The sequence below is a fragment of the Sphaeramia orbicularis genome, unplaced genomic scaffold (genome assembly GCF_902148855.1).
Source record: "Sphaeramia orbicularis unplaced genomic scaffold, fSphaOr1.1, whole genome shotgun sequence".
Taxonomy (NCBI): Eukaryota; Metazoa; Chordata; class Actinopteri; order Kurtiformes; family Apogonidae; genus Sphaeramia; species Sphaeramia orbicularis.
The window spans coordinates 165001-191074 of NW_021941622.1; the positions used below are offsets into that span (position 1 = coordinate 165001).

A 26074-nucleotide genomic window follows, 5' to 3' on the forward strand; every position below is an offset into this window, starting at 1 on the left:
TTTCGCAGAGCAGTATCTGTTTTGGCTCGATGTATGTTAGGACACTGGAACGGATCTGCCAAGCGGTTTTGGGTCAAGTCGGTCAGCGATTCAGTTCCAGATCCTTCCCAGTATCTCTTGGCTATTTGGGAGAGCTTCAACTACTGTGGACGAGCAGGGGACGACTTTATTCTTGTAAATTATATTTTTCCGCCTTTTTTTAAATTATGACATTATTCTTGTAATGTTATGGCTTTATTGTTGGAATATGACGACTTTCATCTCATAAACGAATGACATTTTTGTTAAATTATGAGTTTTTTTGTAACTATGACTTTATTCTCATAACATTGTGATTCTTTTTGTATTCGACTTCATTCTCATAAAATTATGGGTTTTATATTCATATTTTATGAATTTTTTCTCGTAGTGACCAGTGTTTTTCTTTTCTTCTGTGGTCCTAATACTCCGTCGTACCTTTATTCTCCAGTTCCCCCGTATTTGTAAAACTGGGTTAGCCTCAGTTTCAGTTAGTTTACTAATCATGTAGGAGCACAAGGTTCACAATCACAAAATGAAGACAAAAATCATGAAAGATCTGATCATAAAACCAAGAGCTGCACTAAGAAGTAATGTTAGCCAAAACAATAGGTCATTTCAGGTCTGATTGGACCCAAAAATTCAGCAGAAATGAATGTTAGCTGACACCAAACAGGATCCACAGATCTAAGTTTGGGTTCCTGGATTTGTGGATCCATCTCCTTCTCTTTTCTTTGTCTTTCGGTGTCTGTAAAACGATAGCTCCCACTGCTTTAAGAACCTGAAAATACAATCAATCTCACAACAGTATTTACAACAATATTGTTCTTCAGTTTAGACAGGATTGAAGCCAACGCTGTCACTCATCTACCTCTTTCTGCCACTCAGTGGGCGGAACCACAGTGACTTCCACTAGCAGTGACATCACGTGCAGACCCTCTATTCTCTCTCTTCCTTCCATCACCTTACAGTGTGTGAGCCTTCATTCAGCTCATGTTGATACTCTCATCTTTCTACATGAAAACATGGAGCGCAGTGAGCGGTAGTGATGTGAGGATCAGCAGAGCCGGGTCAGGTTGGTGCGGGTCCAAAAAATGGCACTTAATTTGCAGGGCGGGTCAAAAAATTCCAGAAAGTGTGTTAACAAAAAAAACAAAACAAACACCTGCGCATCGCTAGCGCAAGGCCAAGACTGAAGGAAGAAGACGACTCAGAGTAGGAACTAAACTGACTGTGATCTATTTAAACTCTGGTCTAATGTTCTGAACCATGGAAGCACCACCAGTACTGAAGAATACTGTGGACAGACTGGGTTTGGATTATTCTGTTCATTTAGTTCATGAAGACAATGTGCTCTTTTCTTTAACATGCTGTGTGTCTTGATTGCCACAGTCTGAACCTTTTCCTACTTTATTTTGTTCACTTAAATTTAACAGAAAATTCAAGTTGTTTGAGAACATAAAATAGTTTTGATCAACAGATAATTAGTGGAGCATAATTAAGGAATGTGATGGAGTCATAAAGCAGACAGTGGACACCAGATTCAGCTCCAGTGTGACAACGAGGAATTCATTCAGCAGAACATTCAACACCAAATATGTCAACGTAAAAAACTGTTGTACGTTTTTGTCGTCAGTGGAATCGTAAACTGTACATGAACGTTATTCAGTTCATATTTGGAGGTAAACTTCAGTCACTTGATGTGAACGATGGGAGTGATGACCAGAGGAGCAGAGTTTCTACCTCCGTCGCTCAGACAGGGACTGAAGAAGGGGCGGAGTCTGTCTGTGAAGCAGCAGCCAATGAAGGAGTAGATGAGATCTGCAGAATCGGCGTCATAAAAGGAGACCACACCCTCTTCATAGTCCACAAACACACCCACCTTCTGAGGCGAAGACGTCAGGCGGAGGTGGACGTCGGCTTCGTCCAGAGCCTCATACTGGTCTCCGTTTCTCAGCCAAATGGTCCAGAAGCCGTGGGCGGGGCTTAGAGGGATCGTCCCCTTCCTGTCAATGGACTCTCTGGCCACACCCACAGTCCACTTGGTCTTGTCTTTGACCTGAACCTCGAAGTAGGATCTGCCCGAGGAGAACCTCTGCTCCCCAAACACGTTGCAGTAGACCGAAAACCTCTGCGGTTTGTCCAGAAGTTTCTTCCTCCCGTCGCCGTGACGCACTTGTTTCCGATCTTCGGACAGGACCAGCTCACGATGCGCAGAGTCCTGGATCCAGAGTCACTTCCACAGAGAACTGCTGGACTCGCCTCAGCTCCGCCTCAAACACCTTCTTCATGTCTTCTCTGAGTTGGTCCTCCAGCTCAGACACAGCTCTGACCACCATCCCCTCAAACGAAGGGGGACGGACCCAGACCTCTGTCCAGGTCTTCATGGACGGAGACGCTCTTATGGATGGGAGTCTTTGGAGGACTTGGAGGTGGTCTTCAGACCCTGACAGCTGGTCCACCTCAGACCTTCTGTTCTCCAGCTCACAGATCTCCAGTTCCAGCCCGTTGATGAAGTCTTGGGCCTGTTTCTTGGTGGTCCTCTGCTTTTCTTGGATCTCGTCTTTGAGCCGGTCCAGCCTTTTCTGAACAGACTCCATCAGACCAGTGAAGACCTCCACACCTTCTGCTGTTTCTCTGTCTGCAGCGTTCATACTGAGCTCCACCGACTGCTGGATTTCCTGGATCTTCAGTTGTCTCTCCTGGATCATCTGTTGGATTTCGGCCTCGGTCCTCTTCAGCTCCACCTTCAGTCCTTTACGTTCTTCCTTCAGAGGAACTACGTCGTGGTTCTTGTGGTCTAAAACTGTGCAGAGCAGACAGATACAGGTCTGGTCGGGTTTACAGAACAGCTCCAGAGGTTTGTCGTGTTTCCTACACATCCTGTCCTCCAGGTTCTCCACAGGGTTGATCAGCTGGTGTCTCTTCAGTCCTGAAACTGTCCGATGAGGTTCCAGGTGAGTCTGACAGTAGGAGGTCAGACAGTCCAGGCAGGACTTCAGGGCCTTCAGTTTGGGTTCAGAGCAGACGTCACAGTTAACGTCTGCTGTCGGACCTCGTGGCTTTGACCTGCTGCTGCTCACTTCCTGTTGAACTTCCTGTTTGAACCGCTGGACCATCTCACAGATAAACGTGTTGGTCTTTAACTGAGGTCTGCTGTGGAAAACGTCCTGACACATGGGACACTTATGAGGAACGTTCACCCTCCAGTGTTCGGCGATGCAGTTGTGGCAGAAGTTGTGTCCACATGGTGTGCTGACTGGATCAGTGAACACGTCCAGACAGATGGAACACAGGAAGTGGTCTTCAGACAGCAGACAGGAAGCAGAGGCAGAGGCCGCCATATCTGAAGGAGAACCGAAGGAAAACCACTGTCAGAGCCTGATCTGGGACCGGTCCAAGTATGAATAAGACCTGACACATAAAGAAGGTCTGGAGTCAGAACCAAGGTCATTATTGTTAACGAAAACCAACGAAATGATGAAAACTAGAATAGAAAAATATTTTTATAAGTGAAATAAATAAGAACTATAATTAAAAGAAAAAACATAACTAACTGAAACTGTATTGTGTGTTTACAAAACTAACTAAAACGGATAAAAAATATGGATTAAATTCTCTTTGTTTTCTTATCTTATCTTATCTTATCTCATCTTATTATATCTTATCTTACTTTATCTTACCTTACTTTATTTCATTTTATCTTACTTTATTTTATCTTATCTTAACTTACTTTACCTTATGTTATCTTACCTTATCTTATCTTACTTTATCTTATCTTATCTTACTCTGTTTTGTCTTACCTTACTTTACCTTACCTTACCTTATCCTATTTTATTGACTCTTATCTTATCTTATCTTATCTTATCTTATCTTATCTTATCTTATCTTATCTTATCTTACTCTAACTTATCTTACCTTATGTTGCCTTATCTTATTTTATTGTATGTTATCTTATTTTATCTTACTTTACCTTAGATTATCTTATCTTACCTTATCTTATCTTATTTTACCTTACTTTATCTTATCTTATCTTATCTTATCTTATCTTATCTTATCTTATCTTATCTTATCTTACCTTATTTTACCTTACCTTATCAAACTCGTCTGACAGTTTCCGTTGTTTCTCAGGACACCATGAGACGAAGCATACGTTTAATTCTAACAGCTTCTCAACATCCACCATGTAATTTGTGATTGGTCGGAGGTTTGTCTAGTCCCACCCATAGAACTGAAGATAAAAATCCCCTTAAATGTCCCGGTTCTTCACTGAAACCTTAAATCAGAGCCTCTTAAATGTCATAAATCTGCAGGTAAATCCCTCCTGTGAATGGACCGCTCCTCTGGACTCACCAGCGTCTCCGTTGTGAAACCAGCTGTTTATTGTGTGAAGTCAAAGCGTTGTGTTGCTTTGACAGACGTCTGCTTTTATTGGAGGGATGTGGCGTTCACTGTTTCCTGTATTTCCAGTTCTTCCATTCCACACGCTGCAGCTCCACACACATATTAGGTTTATACAAAAGACTAAATGAACCTGAAGGCTCTGATTCATCCACTGATTCTGTGTTTTTACTTGTCCTGAACGACAGTGAACGGACTCAGTTGGATGTGTTTGTGTTCCTACTCTATCGTTTCTTTAGTTCACAGGTGTCAAACATGCGGCCCGGAGACCAAATCTGGCCTGCCAAAGTTTCCAATCTGGCCCGTGGGATGAATTGCAATTCCAGAATTCCAGAAATACAAAAATTATGCTGAAGATATTAACAATCAAGGATGTTAAAATCATTTTAGGTCAATTCAATCTAAAGTGGGTCAGAACCAGTAAAATACTATCATTATAACCTATAAATTATGAAAAAAGCTATTTTTTCCTCTTCGTTTTAGTGTTAAAAAAAAGTTAAATTACACAAAAATGCTTACATTTACAGACTAGCCTTTTACAAAAAATGTGAATAACCCAAACAAATATGAACAACCTGAAATATCTTAAGAGAAGCAAGTGGAATTTTACGAATATTCTGCCTGTTACACAATATTGCGCCATAGTTATTATTATTACCTCCGCCAGGAGGTGTTGTGATCACTTTGCTTTGTGTTTGTTTGTTTGCTTGTTTGTTTGTTTGTTTGTTAGCAACTTTACGGGAAAAGTATCACAACCATCTTTCCCAAATCTTCCCCACAGATAGCCCTAGGCCCTGGGACCAACCCATTCAATTTTGGGCCAAGTAGGTCAAAGTTCAAGGTCACAGCAAGGTCACAACATCTACAATTTTCCTATCTGTCATCACTGAGACATTTTCAAAAATTCATAAAAAATTCAAAATGACTCCGATTAGCCTCTAATTTGATCCACCTGTAGCTTAGAACAATATCTTATATCTGGCTCAAAATTGTCCACATCCACTGTGGAATGTGGACTCTGTGGACATTTACATTTAACACTGAAAATCCCATTTATCACACATTTAAAATTAGAACTCAACAAATATTGATGTGAATTGAATATAATTGGACAGACACATGACTGGTACCAAGCTTCAACTTTTTCTGCTGTATGGAACAACCTGGAAACTGTTGAATTTAAAAACTGTTTAAATTAATCAATCCACACATGCACACTGTTTGAGGTGCTTGACGGAGGTTTGCATTCTCTGAACACTTGTTTATATTTTAGTTTTTATACTCTTTTATATAAATTATTTAGACTTTTTAATGGCACCTAGGACGATTGCACTTCTTTAATTTTGCTGTACCTGTACAATGACAATTCTATTCATTCTATTCTATTCTATTCTATTCTGTTTGACCTGTACCTTCTTCATTTGAGCTGCTTCCTCATGGTGTTTGCGTCTCTGTTTCAGGTCCTGGAGAGTTTTAAGATCATGGACTACAGTCTGCTGTTGGGAATCCACGTTTTGGACCGGAAGCCGCTGAACAGAGGTTACCGCGGCGACAGCAGGAGGGGAGGGAAGGTCCTGTACTCCACGGCCCTGGAGTCCATCCAGGGGACGGTGAAGGACCCCGAACCGGTGGTGGACGACGACACGTGAGGACCATGTTTATGTGACACGTGTGAAATATGGAACTGAGTCTGTTCACATCCACAATAATACTACTGTCGCTGATGAGCCGATCAGTTATCAAATTATTATTGATCATGTAAACAGTATAATCTGATCTGTTTGATCAGATAACAGCAGTAATCTGTTTACAATAAATCAGATTAACCCTCTGGTGTCTGCCCAGAGAGCTACTTCAAGAACAACAACAACAACAACAACAATAATAATAATAATAATAATAATAATAATAATAATAATAATAATAATAATACATTTAATAAATAAGAAAAAAAGAGAACAGCCCAAAAAAATATCCACTATATATATATTTTTAGAATAACTTTACTTTTAGCACACCGACTTCCACTTCTGGTGGGTTACTTTCATTAGCATTAGCCACATTAGCTGAAGGCCTTCAAAATTTTCAGCCTATGCTTTTATTTTTTCTGGTGGCCTTAATTTTAAAGCAAGAGATTTTTTGGGTAAACAGTGGCCCCTGAATTGAAAAGGTGGATGATGTTTTGTTTTTGGTTTTTTTTCCATATATGGATTTTTTTGGGGGGGCTATTCTCTTTTTTTCTTACAGTGGATCATTTTTTGGACTGTTGTCTTTTTTTTCTTATAGTGGATAATTTTTTGGACTGTTCTCTTTTTTTCTTATAGTGGATAATTTTTTGGGGCTGAACCAGAGTTTATCGATGGTCATGTTTGTGAAGTGCATGTAAATGCATCATTATTTTTATTTGAATTACCTGACTCCTCCCACTTGCTGGATGTTTATAATCATGTAAACGGGCTCATTTTCTCAGCAGACAGAGGTGGTTTGTGTTTGTAATGGTAGGTTCTAAAACACCTGTTTTTCTTCCAGATTTGGTGGAATTCCTGCCAAACATAAAGAGGAGAACCTGCTGATCTTTCTGGGACTCATCGACATCCTCCAGTCGTACAGGTCAGTGAACACATGGACTAAGCCATCACCTCAGCCTGTTTTCAGAGCTGTTCTCCATCCAGAACACCCACATTTCAGCTCATTGTACTCATCTGACCAGACTCAGTAAGTACATGAATTAATTTAAACACCAGTTTCATGAAGGAGAACTTTCTAAACTTGTCACAGCTGAACATGTGGAACTTTACTTAAATTACGCAGTGAAGTCCTTTAGTTCCAGACAAACCTGTTTTTAATTCCAGGTTCATCAAGAAGGTCGAACACTCATGGAAAGCTCTGGTACACGACGGGGTACGTATCTTATCTTATCTTATCTTATCTTATCTTATCTTATCTTATCTTATCTTATCTTATCTTATTTTACCTTACCTTATTTTATTTTACTTTATCTTACTTTTTCTCATATTACCTTACCTTATCTTCTCTTACCTTCTCTTACCTTACCTTATCTTACCTTATTTTACCTTCTCTTACCTTCTCTTACCTTACCTTACTTTACCTTATCTTATTTTACTTTATCTTATCTTACTTTACCTTACATTAGTTTACCTTATCTTATCTTACCTTATCTTCTTACTTTTTCTTATATTACCTTACCTTACTTTCTCTTACCTTACCTTATCTTATCTTATTTTATCTTATCTTACTTCACCTTACCTTAACTTATTTTACCTTATCTTATTTTACCTTATCTTATTTTACCTTATCTTATCTTATCTTATCTTATCTTATCTTATTTTACCTTATCTTACCTTACCTTATCTTACCTTACCATACCTTATCTTATTTTACCTTACCTTTAGGACACCGTCTCCGTCCACAGACCCAGCTTCTACGCAGACAGGTTCCTTAAATTCATGGGTTCCACCGTCTTCAAGAAGATCCACCGTGAGTCCTGGCTCTGTTTCCTGTTTCCTGTTTCCAGTTTCAGACTCTCAGATGTTTTAACAGCCTTTTTTCTTTTCCAGCTCTCAGAGGAGCGTCTTCCAAGAGGAAACGCAGCTCCATCTACGCCTTAAAGTCGGCCTCTCAGGAGTTCCTGTCCCCGCAGAAGGACGACAAGAAAACGGATCAGAAGAAGGCCCAGAGTCTGGACCACCTGGACAAAGACAGCAGCTGTAGGACCCACACCGCTAACACCGCTAACACCACTAGCACCAATAACACCGCTCACACCGCTAACACCGCTAACACCACTAGCACCGCTCACACTGCTCACACCGCTTCAGCCTGACCAGCAGGGCTTCAGCCTCTCCCTTCGCTCACCCTCTGCTTTCTGCTTCAGTTTACAGTTCGTCCAAGCAGCCCGATCTTCTGCCGAGGTCGGTCGTTTCTTTTGAGTCGAACCAAAGTGATGAAGACGAGCTGGAGAACAGGTGAAGATCCACCCTTTAACTTAGAGCTCTCAAACTCCTGTTAGTTCAGGGTTCCACATTCAGCCTAAAATGACCTGCAGTGGGCCGGAGCAGTAAAATAATAACAGAATAATGACAACTCCAAAATTCTGTTTTTGTTTTAGTGCAAAAACCCCTTTCAATTATGAAAATACTTACTTTTATAAACTATCCAAACAAAAAAGATTTGAGTAATCTGAAAAAACTGAAATTTCTTAAGAAAAATAACTGCAATCTTAACAATATTCTGCCTCAACTTTTCATTTCTACATGTGCATTATGGATCAGATCTACAAAGACACTAAACACTGAGGAACAGGCAGAAAAGAGTTCAAACTGGGCTGAATTTTTCATGTCAGGTTGTTCATATTTGTTCAGGTTATTCACATGTTATTGTCACAGGATAGTTTGTAAATGTCAGTATTTTTTGCACTGAAACAAAGACAAAAATTTGAAGTTGTCATTATTTTTAGGCATTATGTAAGATTATTTTTTTCACATCAAACCCAGAAGAAAATATGGACTCATTCTTTTTTGTCGGTTCTTCTGCTGTTATTATTTGACTGTAGATCATACTGGTCTGTATGTGGAACCGACTCTAACATGAGTTCCACAGCCTGGACTGTGGAATTTTTGCACTTTGTAAATTCATCCCACAGGCCGGATTGGAACCGTTGGTGGGACGCATTTGGCCCCCGGGCCGCATGTTTGAGACCCCTGGTTTAAGCATTTATTACATATAATAATGATAATTAATGGACAGATATTGAAAGTTAAATTCTTCCTGAAAAAAAGGTGCAAAAGATTAATCAAAAAAGACATTTAATGACATTTTTATTGTAAGAAAAAAACCCCACAAATGGGCCTGTCATACTGGTAGTCCTTAAGGGTTAACTCATGGGTTATTATTATGGTCTGTTGTTTTGGCTGATTTCCTGTCATGTTCCACAGTGAAGACCGACGAGACTCCAGTTCCACCCTGGCCCTGGACGACCCCCTGCCCTGCCTCAGCAGAAGCCAGTCCGACTCTGAGTTTGACATCTACTTGGTACGAAACATTTTAGAAAAGAAAGACAAACGCTTTGGCAGGGACACGGAATAAGCAACACAATAACAAAAAAAAAGAACAAACTACTAAATAATAATAAATCAAATGGACAAAATAAGCAACACAATTTTAAAAATGAACAAATAATTAAAAAAATAAATTTGCAAAAAATGTATAAAATGATGAGCAAAAAATTAGATTAACAAAAACTGCTAAAATAATGAACAAAACAAACAAAAAGGAGCAAAAATGAATAAAATTTAACTAAGTTGGAACTAATGAACAAACTATACTATGGGATGTTCTTATCGTTGCTAAGTTTCTGTTGATCCACGGTTCAGACTAAACTGTGACAGTTCTGACCTTATTTCTTGGATTCAAACAGATCTTTAGTTCAATTATTGACGACACAAACAAACAGAAAACTGGTGATTAGTGGTTTCACTGTGGCTGTTTTCAGTCTAAAAACAGAGCTAAGCTAACAGAGCTAAGCTAACAGAGCTAAGCTAACAGAGCTAAGCTAACAGAGCTGAGCTAACAGAGCTACGCAACCAGAGCTAAGCTAACAGAGCTAAGCTAACAGAGCTAAGCCAACAGAGCTAAGCTAACAGAGCTAAGCTAACAGAGCTAAGCCAACAGCTATAATGTAAACTATCAACTATTACAATTATTAAACACTGTTATTTTTGAGTTACTGTTAAAATGAGTGTCTGTGAGTTTTAGTTTGAATAAAAGTTGATTCTTTAATACAGATGTGGAAACAATGAGATTTGTACGACGATGTATTAGCATAAGAAAATAAAAACACTTGTCACTACGAGAATGAAGTTGTAAAATATCAAGATAAAACCTGTAATTTTATGAGAATTAAGTCGATTACAAAATGAGTCATGATTTTACGAGAATGAAGTCATAATATTACGAGAATAACATCGTAATTTACAAACAGGCAGGAAAATTATCCTAATTTTCTGGACTAAAGTTGTACCCACTGGTCCCATAATGCTGAACTGTGAACATTCTGTGAGGTTCTACTTTCGTTTGGGGTTTACGCACAAAGGCCAAATACTGAGCCTATTAGCCCCGTCCACCAAATACTGAGCCTATTAGCCCCGTCCACCAAATACTGAGCCTATTAGCCCCGCCCACCATCAGCACATTAGCATTAGTTGAAGGACTGCGAAGACAGTTCGCACACGTTTGGGTTTGTTTCGTCGTAAGAACTGAACGGATTAAATTGCCTTTTTTCTGGAGGAGGATCTGACAGGAAGTGGTCGACTGCAGGGTTAGCGGTGGGGACTTTATTCTCCTAAATTCTGATATTTTTCCTGCTTGTTTTTAACCCTGTAAAGTCTGAACCATTAAAGCATTGAGAGAAAATTCCAGTTCTTTGAAACTGGAGCCTTTATTGGTCCTTTTGAACAACCAAAAAACTTTTTTTTTTCAGATATCAATTTCCATGTTTGAGTTTCAATGTTGTACCATATTTGATCCATCAGGTCTCAATGCTCAAATATTAATATTATTTTTGAACAAACAAAAGCATACTCTAACACCAACCTGTCTGTCAGACTGTTCATTCCTGTTCTAAATGGTCCCAGTTCTTCCTCCTTCCTCATTAATGTCAGTTTTGTAACGCTGCTCATGTTCAACGCTGCTCTCTGTCAAACATTTCTACATTTTCAGACTCACTCGTGTGATCGAACCGGAGCTGATGAGATGTTCGAGTGCGAACGTCGTGACGCCATTCGACGAACACATTCTGACCCTTTAACGCACCGGGACGTTTCAGCTCCAGTTTCAGCTCATTCACACATTCAGACACATGTGACACTGAGCGTTTAACGCACATGAACGTCTTTAACTCAACCCAGAAAAGTCTACAGAGTTTATAAAATATACGAGAAAAGACCCACGAGTAATAATAAACGACTGTTTGTGTCGAAGTTTGTGTAAAGTAACAACTTCAGCTGATTTATAACATTTGAAGGTTTAGTCGTTTTAAGATTCCATCCATGCCACGAGTGTCTTTGTTTTCTCCACCATAGAGGTTCTGTTTTTACCAGTGTCTGTCTGTGTCTGTCTGTGTCTGTCTGTGTCTGTCTGTGTCTGTCTGTGTGTCTGTCTGTGTCTGTCTGTGTCTGTCTGTGTCTGTCTGTGTCTGTCTGTGTGTCTGTCTGTCTGTCTGTCTGTGTCTGTCTGTGTGTCTGTCTGTGTCTGTCTGGTCTGTCTGTGTGTCTGTCTGTCTGTCTGTGTCTGTGTCTGTCTGTGTCTGTCTGTGTGTCTGTCTGTGTCTGTCTGTGTGTCTGTCTGTGTCTGTCTGTGTCTGTCTGTCTGTCTGTCTGTCTGTGTCTGTCTGTGTCTGTCTGTCTGTCTGTGTCTGTCTGTGTGTATCTGTGTGTCTGTCTGTGTCTGTCTGTGTCTGTCTGTGTCTGTCTGTGTGTCTGTCTGTGTCTGTCTGTGTCTGTCTGTGTGTCTGTCTGTGTCTGTCTGTGTCTGTCTGTGTGTCTGTCTGTGTCTGTCTGTGTGTATCTGTCTGTCTGTGTCTGTCTGTCTGTGTCTGTCTGTCTGTCTGTGTCTGTCTGTGTGTGTGTCTGTCTGTCTGTGTCTGTCTGTCTGTCTGTGTCTGTCTCTGTGTGTGTCTGTCTGTCTGTGTCTGTCTGTGTCTGTCTGTCTGTGTCTGTCTGTCTGTCTGTGTCTGTCTGTGTGTGTGTCTGTCTGTTTGTGTCTGTCTGTGTGTCTGTCTGTCTGTGTCTGTCTGTCTGTCTGTGTCTGTCTGTGTGTCTGTCTGTCTGTCTGTGTGTGTGTGTGTGTGTCTGTCTGTCTCTGTCTGTCTGTGTGTCTGTCTGTCTGTGTCTGTTCTGTCTGTTCTGTCTGTTCTGTCTGTGTGTGTGTGTCTGTCTGTGTCTGTCTGTGTGTCTGTCTGTCTGTGTGTCTGTCTGTCTGTGTGTGTGTGTCTGTCTGTCTGTGTGTCTGTGTGTGTGTGTGTCTGTGTGTCTGTCTGTGTGTGTGTCTGTCTGTGTGTCTGTCTGTGTGTCTGTCTGTGTCTGTGTCTGTCTGTGTGTCTGTCTGTCTGTTCTGTCTGTGTGTGTGTCTGTGTGTCTGTGTGTCTGTTTGTCTGTGTCTGTTCTGTCTGTGTGTCTGTCTGTCTGTCTGTCTGTGTCTGTTCTGTCTGTGTGCTAGATAACTCACAAAGTTCTGGATGGATTTGGATGAAAATTTCAGGAAATGTTGATACTGGCACAAGGAACAAATGATTAAATCTCTGTAGTGATCGGAGGGGTGGGGGGGGGTGGGGTGTGTGTCTGCGCTCTCCGAGTGCTTTTCTAGTTCTATTTTTTTTTCCATGTGTGAAACTAATAAATCTGTAAATACTGGCACAATTCAATTCAAAATTAGAATTATTAATTACAAATAAAACAAAACAAACTAAAATAAAATTACATCAGCGATTTATTGCAAACATGTAGTGAAATTTAACATATGTGAACAAGTCTATCTATCTATCTATCTATCTATCTATCTATCTATCTATCTATCTATCTATCTATCTATCTATCTATCTATCTATCTACACACATACATACATACATTCACACACACACACACACCTGTACATATACATACATACACATACACGTACATATATATTTATACATACACATACACATGTACACATACATATATATTTATACATACACATACATATATACACTTACATATATATTTATACATACACACATACATACACATATACATATACACATACATATATATTTATACATACACATACATATATACACATACATATATATTTATACATACACATATACACATACATATATATTTATACATACACATATACACATACATATATATTTATACATACACACATACATACACATATACATATACACATACATATATATTTATACATACACATACATATATACACATACATATATATTTATACATACACATATACACATACATATATATTTATACATACACATATACACATACATATATATTTATACATACACATATACACTTACATATATATTTATACATACACACATACATACACATACACATATACACATACATATATATTTATGCATACACACATACATACACATATACATATACACATACATATATATTTATACATACACATACATATATACACATACATATATATTTATACATACACATATACACATACATATATATTTATACATACACATATACACATACATATATATTTATACATACACACATACATACACATACACATATACACATACATATATATTTATACATACACACATACATACACATATACATATACACATACATATATATTTATACATACACATACATATATACACATACATATATATTTATACATACACACATACATACACATATACACATACATATATATTTATACATACACACATACATACACATATACACATACATATATATTTATACATACACATACATATTATACACATATACATATACACATACATATATATTTATACATACACATACATATATACACATACATATATATTTATACATACACATATACACATACATATATATTATACATATATTACATACACATACACACATACATATATATTTATACATACACATATACATACACATACTTGTCCGTCCTCTGAACCTCCAGTCATCCCCAACCCCTCTCTCGTCCCTGAACCTCTTAAACATTTTAAACATTATGTCTTTGTTTGTCCTTTTAAATAGTTTCATGCTCGAACGTTGCGTTGACTTTATAAATAAAATTCATTTCAATAATAAAATAAAATAAATGGTTCTGTGAAGGAAAATGAAAGTAAATACACAGTTCAGAGTAAATGTCGAAATGTCAAACATCATTTTATTTATTTATTTTTTCCAGATTACTTTTGAAACCTTAAAGTACATTTAAAAAAAACAACAACACGTTGCTTTGTCTTCAACATAAAAACTATTGTCTCTGTTTTTCTTCTGTGTGTAAAAACCAAGATACAGACCCGTAATCAGTGGGTTTGAATATTAAACCAACACAAACTCAGTCACTTTAACACTTGAACAGACTGTTCACACTTCAGCCTCTGCACAGACGAACCGTCCACTTCCAAACAAATACAGCCAGCAGCACTTCTACACAGACAACTAGAAACAAATTATACATATATCAACTAATACATAAATAAACAATATGAAAATATGTCGATTATTGTGACTTCTGCAGAACCCACAGTGTTTTTGTTTGTGTCATAAACTGGTCCCGTTTACACTGAAATGTGCATTTATTTATAAGAGTAAATGAGTTCACGCCCATAAAAACAACACATTACACAAATATTATTGATTATTATGAGCGGATTTTTCATTGTATTTATTATGGGATTGTTTTGTTCTCAGATTCAATACATTTTAAGCTTATTTTATTGATTGTTTTGCTCATATTTTGTTGACTTTCTTGAATTTTTTGTTCACTTTTGTCCATTTTGTTCAAATTCTTGTTTAGGTACTTTTGTTTGTTTATTTTCTTAATTATTTATTCAGTGTTCTTATTTATTTCTTGATTTTTTTGTTCAGTTTTGTCCTTTTTGTCCACATTCTTGTTTAGGTACTTTTGTTTGTTTATTTTCTTAATTATTTATTCGACTTTCCTGTTTATTTCTTCAATTTTTTGTTCAGTTTTGTCCATTTTGTTCATATTCTTCATTATTTTTATGTACTTTTTATTCCTTTTGTTCATTTTGATTATTTAGTTAGTTTTTTTTCTTAATTCTTAATTATTTTGTTAAATTTTCTTAATTTCATTGATTTAGTCCTTATGTTTTGTGACTTTTTGTGACTATTTGGTTTGCTTGAATAATTTTTTTTCTTTTCATTTCATTGATGTGAAGCTTTTTTTTTGTGGTTATTTGTTAGTTTTTGGTTATTTTCTTCACACCATTTAATATTTGGGTACTTTATTCATTTTGAAAAATTTTTTTTTCAAATTTTCTTCATTATTTAATGAAATTTTTCTAAATTCTTGTTAATTACTTTGTTAAATCTTAATTTCATTGATTTAAGGCACATTTTGTTGATTATTTTGTTTATTATTGTTAATGTAGTTGGCTTTGCTGTTTATTTCATGACGTTTTTGTTTAATTTTGCGTATTTTCTATATTTTGTTCACACCATGTCTCATTTGTGTAATGTCTATTTATTTTGTGTTATTTTGCTAATTTACTTCATTATATAGTTTGTTTTTTGGTAATTTTTGGTAATTATTTTGTCATTGATTGTTCATTTTCATTGATTTGAAATCAAATTTTCATATTTTTGTGAATTCTTATGACTATTTGATTTATTTTTTTCTTAATTTTATTGATGTGAATCTTATTTTCCTGATTATTAGTTTGATTGTTTTGTTTATTTTTGTCCATTTACTTTATTTCATTCACATGGTTCATTATTTATTTATCCTCTATTCCTTACATTGATTATTTTCTTTATTTACTATATTATTTGGTTCAGATTTTTCCTTATTTAATCAACTTAAATGTTGTTATTGTTGTGTTTTATATATATTTTTTCATTTCATTGATGTAAAATTAATTTTCCTGAGTATTTTCGTCATTTTCTTGATTATACATGGAATTTTTTCATTTCTGATGTCAATTTCCTTGTTTTGCTTCTGAAATGAATGACTTTAATAAAATTGTTATAATTATTTTATCATTTTTTGCCCTTGTTTTATTGATTTCATTCTAATTTCGTGCATCGTTTGTATGTTATTTGTTACGAAATGATCCTTTTGTCTTGTTTTGTGTTTTTTCTAGTGAGGGGAGTCGTGTGAGCGGTGGTTGACCTTTGACCTTTGACCTCTGGGGGTTGATCATCTGCTGTGAAGGAGTTCAAATCAAACACTACGACGCTGCTTCCGTTCGTCTCGTCGTCAACTTTGCTGCTAATTTATCGTCTTTGCTTTTCTTTTTCTTTTCGTGTGAATGTTTCTCAGCGGCTGGATCTCTGAGAAAAAACAAAACAAACAAAACAAAACTTTAATGGATCAAATATAAAAGTATCTAAATGAAAATGGTGTCGAAAACAATCCTGGAGAATGAATTCAGTCTTTGTTTTTTTTGGTGTAAAATCTCTGTTGAGTTTGTTGTTACACAAAGATTTAATCTGATCATGAACATTTTTTCATGATAAATCGTCCTATTTTCCTCTTAATAACTGTGTTGAAATTATTATTATTTAACTGTATCTTATTTTTATGGTGTTTAGTACAAAAAAAACATCATTTCTCCCTTTAAATTCCACATAAAATCAAAGTGAAATGATGAATATTTTTATTTATCGCATCATAATTTGTTGTTAAGACATGAGGACAGTGTTTTGTAGGAAACTGAACAAAAGCACAACTTTCTTCCGCTGCTACGTCTTATTTCTGAAGAGAAAATCTGAAAATAAATCAACAGTCAGTTTTTGTCAGAAAAGTCTGTGATGGACTGTGTTTATGTGGGTTTATGTGCCTTAAAACGTTCTGAAACCTGTGTTTTTCTGTGATTGAAAAGCCTACGTCTGTATTATAGCAATAAATAAAAGATTTAATGTTTATACGTTTATGTCTGTCGGTTTATTTTACACAGGTCTTCACCGTATCTTTGTTATTTCAGTGAAACATCTGATTTGTGTAATTTTAAGTTTTTTGTTTTTTTCTTTTTCATAAGTTCAACATAATCATGATGTTCCATTTATTTTATTAAATGGCTTTAAATTATGTCAGTTTTGTTCTAATATTTTACTTTTCATTGTTGGACTATCCTTTCTCTGTAGCAGTTTGTGATTCCACTGAAGGAAAAGTACTTTTGAAATGCAATTTATTATTATTATTATTATTATTATTATTATTATTATTATTATTATTATTATTATCATTATTAAATAAATAAATATGTCAAACACCTGCTTTAGTCAATAGAACCATGGATTGATTTAATAATATTGAAGAATTTACAGTTTCATCATTTTAACCTAATTAATCCTCCACTTACTTCTGTTCACCACCAGAGGGCGGTGTAAGATCACAGTTTATCAGAAGGTGAAGGAGTTCAAATTCTTTTACATTAAAACATTTATTCATCTGTTTATCAGAGTTTTTATAATAATGGGTGTAGAAAATGAAGATGAGCTTCAGTCAGTTCTGTATTAATTATCTTTACCATGTTCATGTTCAACCTAAAATTGTATAAAAAAAAAACAAAAAACACAAAACTTTCATACCGTACATTTGTCTGAAAAAATAAACTTAAACCGTAAAAACCACAGAAATATGACATAGTTCAGTCTAATGCATTTCAATTTAGGATTTAGTAAATACATTCATTTAATAATAATAACATAAAATGACCTATTCTGTCATTTATTTTCTTCATTAGGTTGAAGAAACATCTTCATTAAATGTAGGAATGTTTCTTCTCTTTTCTTTTGTCCATTTTTTTCATCAATTTTTGTTCATTATTTTGTGAATTTTTCTTCATTTCATTGATTTAAATGTTTTGTTGATTTTTTTTTTACTTGACTGGTTCGATTTTATTTATTTATTTACTTATTTCAGTTCATTGAAGAAAAACTTATTTTCCTAACCTTAATTATTGTGTATTGTGTTTTGCAGTACACAGTGGTATTTGTACTTTTAATGCGTTAAATTCAACAGTAATTCAAAAAAAGACGAGTTTTCTGTAGTTTTATTTTTCTGTTTGTCTCAGATTTTGTTCAGTATTTTGCAGAAGAATCAATAAAAAACACAGATGCTGTTTGTTATTTTATGTCATGAGCTGAAAAAAAAAAGAAAAAAGTACAAACCAGTGCCTTTCTTTGTCAGATCCATGAATCCAGACACTAAAATAGTTCATAGAACATCTTGTTTTATTGTAAAATATTAAAATATGAATAAACTTTATGTTTTTTTTTTTTTTTTTTTTTTTTTTTAACAGGTGCTGTTTTATTTTAGAGGCTGGTGAAAGAAAATTACACTTTACAGTTAATTCTGAAGGAAGATGATCATTTAGCACTGAAGAAATTATAATAAAATATGTTTAAAAAAAAAAAAAAAAAAAAAAAAAAGTTGTTTCTGAATCCAAGTAAATGGTTTGAACTATTATTATAAATATTACAAGTATTATAAATATGAGGCTGAGTTTAAATAAATACAGACAGAAAAGTGGACATAAAAACGTCTATTTCATTTTTTTTTTCTCAAAACTTTATTTACATAATGCTGTATACAAATAGAACAGCAGAACATGGAAAAAAACATAATACTCGAGGTGAGGCAGGAAGAAATTAAATATAAATACATATATAGGTAAGTTAAATAAATAAATAAACAAAAAAATTACAACATAAATTCTTTACATAAGGCTTGAGTTTTTTTCCACAGCTTTACAGTTAGTGCAAAAGTTAAGAGTGTCCAAGTAGGATTAGAAGTTTGTTAGTCAGAGCCTAACCCTGTTTCAGGGACATTTGTCATGTACTTGGGTGAGTCACATGGTCCACCCCTCCCCTCCCCTCCCTCCCTCCCCTCCCCTCCCCTCCCCTACCCACTCCCACCCCTCCCCTACCCACTCTCACCCCTCCCCTACCCACTCTCGCCCCCACCCGCCGAAACTCCCGGCCTGCGCACCTGCACCCCCAAAGCCACGCCCACATACCTGAGTCAACCCGGAAATGCGCCTGTAGGATCCAGAGGGAGACAGACCGAAACCCGCATTTTCAGCACGAGATCGACTTTTATTCGGATCCACAGCAGAAGAAAAACCGGTTCAACCTGGTGAGTACCTACCCGGGTTTGTTTGGGTCCGCCTGGGTCCACCTGGGTCCACCTGTGGGATCTGAACGCAGACATGTTTGTTTGTTTGCTAGTGTGTGTGTGTGTGTGTGTGTGTGTCCACCTCAGTTGTCGAGCTCGTGCGTCCTGGTTCGGTTCGGTTCGGTTCGTTTTTCCGCGGATCTGCTGTTGGTTCAGTGTGTTTTTGCTGTAGTTGTTGTAGTTTGTGGTGACGCAGAGAAAAGTGAAGGTGGTTTATGCAGGCCTAGTGTGTGTGTGTGTGTGTGTGTGTGTGTGTGTTAGAGTGTATTAATGAGTGTTAGTGTGTGTTTGTGTTAGTGCGAGTTAGTATTAGTGTGTGTTAGCTTGTGTTAGTGTGTGTTAGTGTGTGTTAAAGTGTATTAATGAGTGTTAGTGTGTTAGCTTCTGTTAGCTTGTGTTAGAGTGTGTTAGCTTATGTTAGCTTGTGTTAGCTTATGTTAGCTTGTGTTAGCTATGTTAGCTTGGTGAATGTGTGTTAGCTTGTGTTAGTGTGTGTTAAAGTGTATTAATGAGTGTTAGTCTATGTTAGCTTCTGTTAGCTTGTGTTAGTGTGTGTTAACTTGTGTTAGTGTGTGTTAAAGTGTATTAATGAGTGTTAGTGTGTGTGTTTTTGTGTGTGATAGTGTTGGCGTGTGTTAGTTTGTGTTAGTGTGTGTTAGTGTTAGCGTGTGTTAGTTTGTGTTAGTGTGTGTTAGTGTTGGCGTGTGTTAGTTTTAGCATGTGTTATATAATAATGTGTTAATAATCAACAAAACAAAATAGTCAACAAAAGAAACAAAAATAATCAACAAAAGAAACAAAATAAGTAAAATAGTCAACAAAATTAATAAAATAATCAGCAAAATAACCACAAAATGAGTAAAATTAGGGATGCACCGATACCACTTTTTTCCAGGCCGAGTACGAGTACTTAGATTTGAGTACTTGCCGATACCGAGTACCGATACGAGTACTTAATCCATTCCAGTTGTTAGTTCCTTTTGTAAATGTGCTTCATTGTCGTCATTAGTCTGACTGGAACAAAGTGCTGCAACTGACATTTAATGTGTTGGAATGAGCGTTTGTCAATTAATCCACCAGGGGGCGCTGCTCTGAATTAACCATACTGGACAAATCCACGAAGAAGAGGAAAGTTTTTGAAGAAGAAGAAAGTCAGTAATAACAAACATGGAGGCGACAGAGGGAACACTACTGTGATACTAATATTGCAGCGTTTTCGCTACAAAGGTTTAAAAGCGAAGCTTCAGCAGGAAGAGAAAAGAGAAATGAGCCATAAGTTTTGTTTTCACTTCTGTTGGCGGCGGTCCGCACCACTCCGTACTCCCGCTGGTATTCTCATTCTGTTTACGCATCCGCAAGCACCAGGAAAACGGATGGAATGTACGCAGAGGACGGACAGAACGCTGCATCTGTATCTGTCTGTGTCTTTAACGTTACTGTCAGTCAGTGTTACTTTTATCACCGTCATTTATTTTGTAAAATCTCCACACTCTTCACACATTATTCCACCGCTGCGTACCTGCTGCACTGAACTGGGAATGTCAAACGGCCGTAAGTGGTATCGGAGCATTTGTATCGGCTTCCTTTTACGAGTACGAGTACAAGTACACACACTGAGTATCGGAGCCGATGCCGATACTCGTATCGGTATCGGTGCATCCCTAAGTAAAATCATCAACAAAATGAAAAAACCAGTAAAATATTCAATAAAATGGGCAAAATATTTAACAAACATTAACAAATAATCAACAAAAGAAACAAAATAATCAACAAAAGAAACAAAAAAAGAAAATAGTTGACAAAATTCATAAAATAATCAGCAAAATAATCACAAATCAGAAAAATCATCAACAAATTGAAAAAAAAAATCCCAGCAAAATATTCAATAAAATGAACAAAATCAATAAAAATGAACAAAATAATCAACAAATTGAACATCATCTGATATCGTCTGATTCCCACGGTATAATCTGAGTTTTTAATTATTGGAATGTGGCCTAAATTTAGCCGTTAGAAAAACCCTTCTACAGTCTGATTTTAAATGTTCCAGACTACGTGGATCTTCTCTCCATCCATCCATCCATCCATCCTCCTCTCCACTTCCTGTCCATCCTCCTCTCCACTTCCTGTCCATCCTCCTCTCCACTTCCTGTCCAGACTCTGGATCACACCGCTCTGTGTTTTCAGTCTCTGTTCTTTATGGTCTGGTTTCCTGGTCTTCATTAACCCTAAACAGAAAACAGTGTTGGTATATGTTTATGTCCAAACCCATCCTTCATATTTATCTGTTGTCACTCACACACAGCTGGTAGAACTTCTGTTTCTCTAGAACATTGTTCTAACAGGTTCCCAGGGTTTACCCAGAACTTGGCAGAACAGTTTCCTCTTATTTTGTGCCGTGGTCATGGAACACATTACAGAGGAAGGATTTGGTCTGAGAGAATTCAAAAACTCTGATAAGAAAAAACAAACAAAACTGTGTTACTGACGAGTGCAACTGCTTTATCTGAGGTGGATTTTGTTGTTTGTGTCTGTTTTTAATGTGTTTTATTTTAGACTGTTTGTAACTTTAATGGTGTTCTGTCTGGGCCAGGTCTCCCTCCAAAAAGGGATTTTAATCTCAATGGATTTCCTGTTAAGTAAAGGTTAAATAAATAAAAATAATTCTGACGGTATCGTCTAGTTCTGCCGTTTTTGTCTGGTTCTGACGGTATCATCTGCTCTGGTCCATCTGTGGTTTTTCGGTTTTCTTTATATTTCACCGACTGTAAAAATGCTTTTCGAGAAACGTCAGAAATTCCGGTCCAACCTTAAAACAACCGACAGAGGCTGATTCTGCAGCGTTTAGGGTTAACGAGGGGTTTTAAACGACACATTTAGACTGAAGACATTAGTGGGGAGGAGTCAAACTGTTCATCGACCAATAGGAGATGAGTATGAAGGCGACAGGTCAAGAGTCATCTTCATCTTCATCATCATCATCATCGTTAGCAACATCTTGTCCCACAGAACTACTGATCAGATTCATTTCCAATTTTTATTTATATCTTCTGTAAGAAAATTTCTACAAAGTTTATTCACAGTTTTGAAAAATTTAGATTTACATTTTTTACGAGTTTTGTCAATATTCTCACTGTTCATTTTCTTCTCCTGGTCCATCTGTTAATGGTAGAACAGGGACATGGTCCCACATATCAGTCTAGTTCCTATTGGTCACTGATAGAAGTCACATATGGACTGTGATTGGATGAGTTGAGTTCTCCTCCAGTGAAAGTCCCGCCCACTTCTATTGTTAGATTGATCCGTCCCTTGTTTTCTCCTCATCTGTCCATTCTTTCTTCCTCATCTCTCCGTCATTTCATCCTCATCCGTCCATCGTTTCCTCCTCATCTGTTTATCATTTCCTCCTCATCCGTCCCTCGTTTCCTCCTCATCCGTCCGTCGTTTCCTCCTCCTCATCCGTCCGTCGTTTCCTCCTCCTCATCCATCGTTTCCTCCTCATCCGTCCATTCTTTCCTCCTCATCCGTCCGTCGTTTCCTCCTCATCCGTCCGTCGTTTCCTCCTCATCCGTCCATTCTTTCCTCCTCATCCGTCCATTCTTTCCTCCTCATCCGTCCGTCGTTTCCTCCTCATCCGTCCGTCGTTTCCTCCTCATCCGTCCATTCTTTCCTCCTCATCCGTCCATTCTTTCCTCCTCATCCGTCCGTCGTTTCCTCCTCATCCGTCCGTCGTTTCCTCCTCATCCGTCAATTCTTTCCTCCTCATCCGTCCATTCTTTCCTCCTCATCCGTCCGTCGTTTCCTCCTCATCCATCTGTTGTTTCCTCCTCATCCGTCCCTCGTTTCTTCCTCATCCCTCCCTCATTTCCTCCTCATCTGTTGTCATTTCCTCCTCATCTATCTGTCGTTTCCTCCTCATCCTTCTGCCGTTTCCCTCCTCATCCGTCCCTTGTTTCCTCCTCATCCGTCTGTTCTTTCCTCCTCATCCGTACATCCTTTCCTCCTCATCCGTACATCCTTTCCTCCTCATTCATCCGTCGTTTCCTCCTCATCCGTCCTTCGTTTCCTCCTCATCCCTCCCTCCTTTCTTCCTCATCTGTCTGTTCTTTCCTCCTCATCTGTCCATCCTTTCCTCCTCATTCGTCCGTCGTTTCCTCCTCATCCCTCCCTCCTTTCTTCCTCATCTGTCCGTTCTTTCCTCCTCATCTGTCCATCCTTTCCTCCTCATTCGTCCGTCGTTTCCTCCTCATCCCTCCCTCCTTTCTTCCTCATCTGTCCGTTCTTTCCTCCTCATCTGTCCATCCTTTCCTCCTCATTCGTCCGTCGTTTCCTCCTCATCCGTCCTTCGTTTCCTCCTCATCCCTCCCTCCTTTCCTCCTCATCTGTCCATCATTTCCTCCACGCCGTCGTCAGATCTGTGAGTGACATGTGTTGCTCCATCTGTCCTGCACATGCACCACATACGAGGTTACGTAACCGTGGCGAGGCCGTCGCTCCCACACATGAGGCGGTGACGGGCGCCAGAGGAACCGGCGCTTACGTAAAGGCATTAAGACGACGGACGGCGTCTGTTCACCAGAGATCAGCTCCATCACCAAAACACAAGATGAGCGGCTCCGTCAGGCTCCGCCTTCACCCACAAACCCCCAGAGTCAGTTCTACAGCAGGTCCAACAGAGTTCAGGCTCCAGACTGAACCTTCTGGAAGTCAGTTATTACCATTTATTAGAAGATTATCCTCTAAAATTTGGTGTTTTTCAGTGAAAATCAGGTGTTTTTCCTGTATTTAATTCACTGATCTTGTAGACCAGGGCTGTTGAAGTCATACTAGTTCAGGTTCCACTTTGAGCACAAAGTGATCTGAAGTGGATCTGAGCCAGTCAAATAATAATAGTGAAAAAGGAAAAACTATATTAGGGAAATGTTTACATCTACAATTATCTTTTTTTTTTTTTTTTTTTTTTTTTTTTTATATATATATATATAATTGAGTTTATTGGGTTTTTTCTTTTGTAAACACACAAAAAATAAAATAAAACACAAAACACAGGCTGGGAGTGGTCAGAAAATAAATAAAGAAATAAAATTATATATAGGCATATACACACATAAATGCACACATATATACATATGCACATAAACATACCTTCCAGGCTATATATATACGAAAAGTAGAGTACAGTATTCAATACAATGGAAACTGGGTAGAAAAAAAAAAAAAATAGAATAAAATCATTTTTATACAAATGCTCTTGTCATTCTAACAGAAATATTCACATTAATGTAGTCAAGGAATGGTTTCCATATTCTTTCAAAGGCGTTGGGCTTGTGGTGCATGAGTCAGGTCAGAAAGTCCAGGGGGATGAATTCCATTAGTACCCTATGCGCCCCCCCCCCCCCCCCCCCACCACCACCACAACTGAGGAGGTTTTAATCCAAAATCCAGTGCTGTAGAATATTTTTCCTAGCACAAAAAGCCCTAACATTGTACAGTTTTTTGTCATGTACATCAGGTACACAAACACTAGGAAGGCCCAGAAGCAGAGAAACCGGGTCGAGTTCAAGCTCCATTTTGAGAAGTAAAGTAAAGTAAGTAAATTTTATTTATAGAGCACTTTTCACAGACAGAGTCACAAAGTGCTTTATCATTCAAATCAGAATCAATTAAGTTTACAGAGACCCAACAGAATCCTTCAGGAGCAAACACTTGTGATTGGTGACAGTGGCGAGGAAAAACTTCCCTTTAACAGCAGAAACCTGGAGCAGACCCAGACTCCTGAAGGATGGACGACTGACAGGACCAGGTGGGGTTAAAGAGAGGAGAGAGAGAGTAAAGGAGGGAAAAAGAGAGAGGCGATAGAGATATAGAGAGACTGGGGGGGGGGGGGATGACACATGGAGTACGTTATGATGAATACATAGAGTGTAATCAGTCTGTGGTGGTCCTGGGTCAGGTGGGAGACTAAAAAGCCTTTTGAACAGGAGGGTTTGGAGGTGTTTCTTAAAGCTCTCTACAGAGTCCATGGACCGTAGGTGTAGAGGCAGGTCATGTCCATAGACGTGGTGCCACAGCTTAAAAGACCTGTCACCGCGTGTGCTAAAACAGGTCCGTGGAACCATCAGCAGGTGTGTGGAACCATCAGCAGGTGCTGTCCTGAAGACCTCAAGCTACGAGTCGAGCTGTAGGGCTGGATCAGGGAAGCAATGTATGCAGGGGCCTGGCCATGTAGTGCCCGAAAGTTAGCACAAGAATTTTGAAATGAAGACGATATAGAACAGGAGCAGTGGAGAGATTTAAGGAGGGGAGTGATGTGGGTTCTCCTGTTTGTGCGGTCAGGAGCCTTCAGCAGAGTTCTGGACAAACTGTAGACCGGGCCGCTCCTTCTTGTTTAGCAGGTAAACAGGCTGAGACTTTTTGTTACATTTATCCTTTAACGAATGTGAATAACATGAACCAGCTCAAATTTCTTAAAAAAATAAGTGTATTTTACCACATTCTGCTTCAGTTTATCATTTACACATGTTTATTAGAATGTACAGATACAGTGGATCGACAGACATTTAATAACAAACAGAATATTGGTCCAATTCCACTGATTTATATGAACACATTTCGTGTTCATATTTGTTTGTTATTCACGTTTTTTTGTGAAAGGATAGTTTATAAATGTAAATGATGTATGGTAATTTACATTTTTTCACTAAA

The 26074-nt window shown here is 37.6% G+C and overlaps 1 protein-coding gene across 3 annotated transcripts in view; it reads left to right on the top strand.

Annotated features, from left to right (window-relative positions):
- LOC115416561 (phosphatidylinositol 4-phosphate 5-kinase type-1 beta-like) overlaps window positions 1-16566 on the top strand; it is a 27925-nt gene extending 11359 nt beyond the window's left edge. The window contains exons 7-14 of one of the 3 annotated variants that reach the window (XM_030130375.1): window positions 5880-6064; window positions 6949-7029; window positions 7272-7320; window positions 7833-7917; window positions 7998-8147; window positions 8315-8405; window positions 9375-9471; window positions 16332-16566. In XM_030130375.1, the coding sequence (XP_029986235.1) occupies window positions 5880-6064; window positions 6949-7029; window positions 7272-7320; window positions 7833-7917; window positions 7998-8147; window positions 8315-8405; window positions 9375-9471; window positions 16332-16334 (741 nt within the window). In that variant the 3' untranslated portion in view covers window positions 16335-16566. Of the gene's footprint in view, window positions 1-5879; window positions 6065-6948; window positions 7030-7271; window positions 7321-7832; window positions 7918-7997; window positions 8148-8313; window positions 8406-9374; window positions 9472-11157; window positions 11344-16331 lie in introns of those variants that run through there. The other 2 variants (XM_030130373.1, XM_030130374.1) reach the window with 2 other exon arrangements.
- Window positions 16567-26074: the final 9508 nt, after the last annotated feature.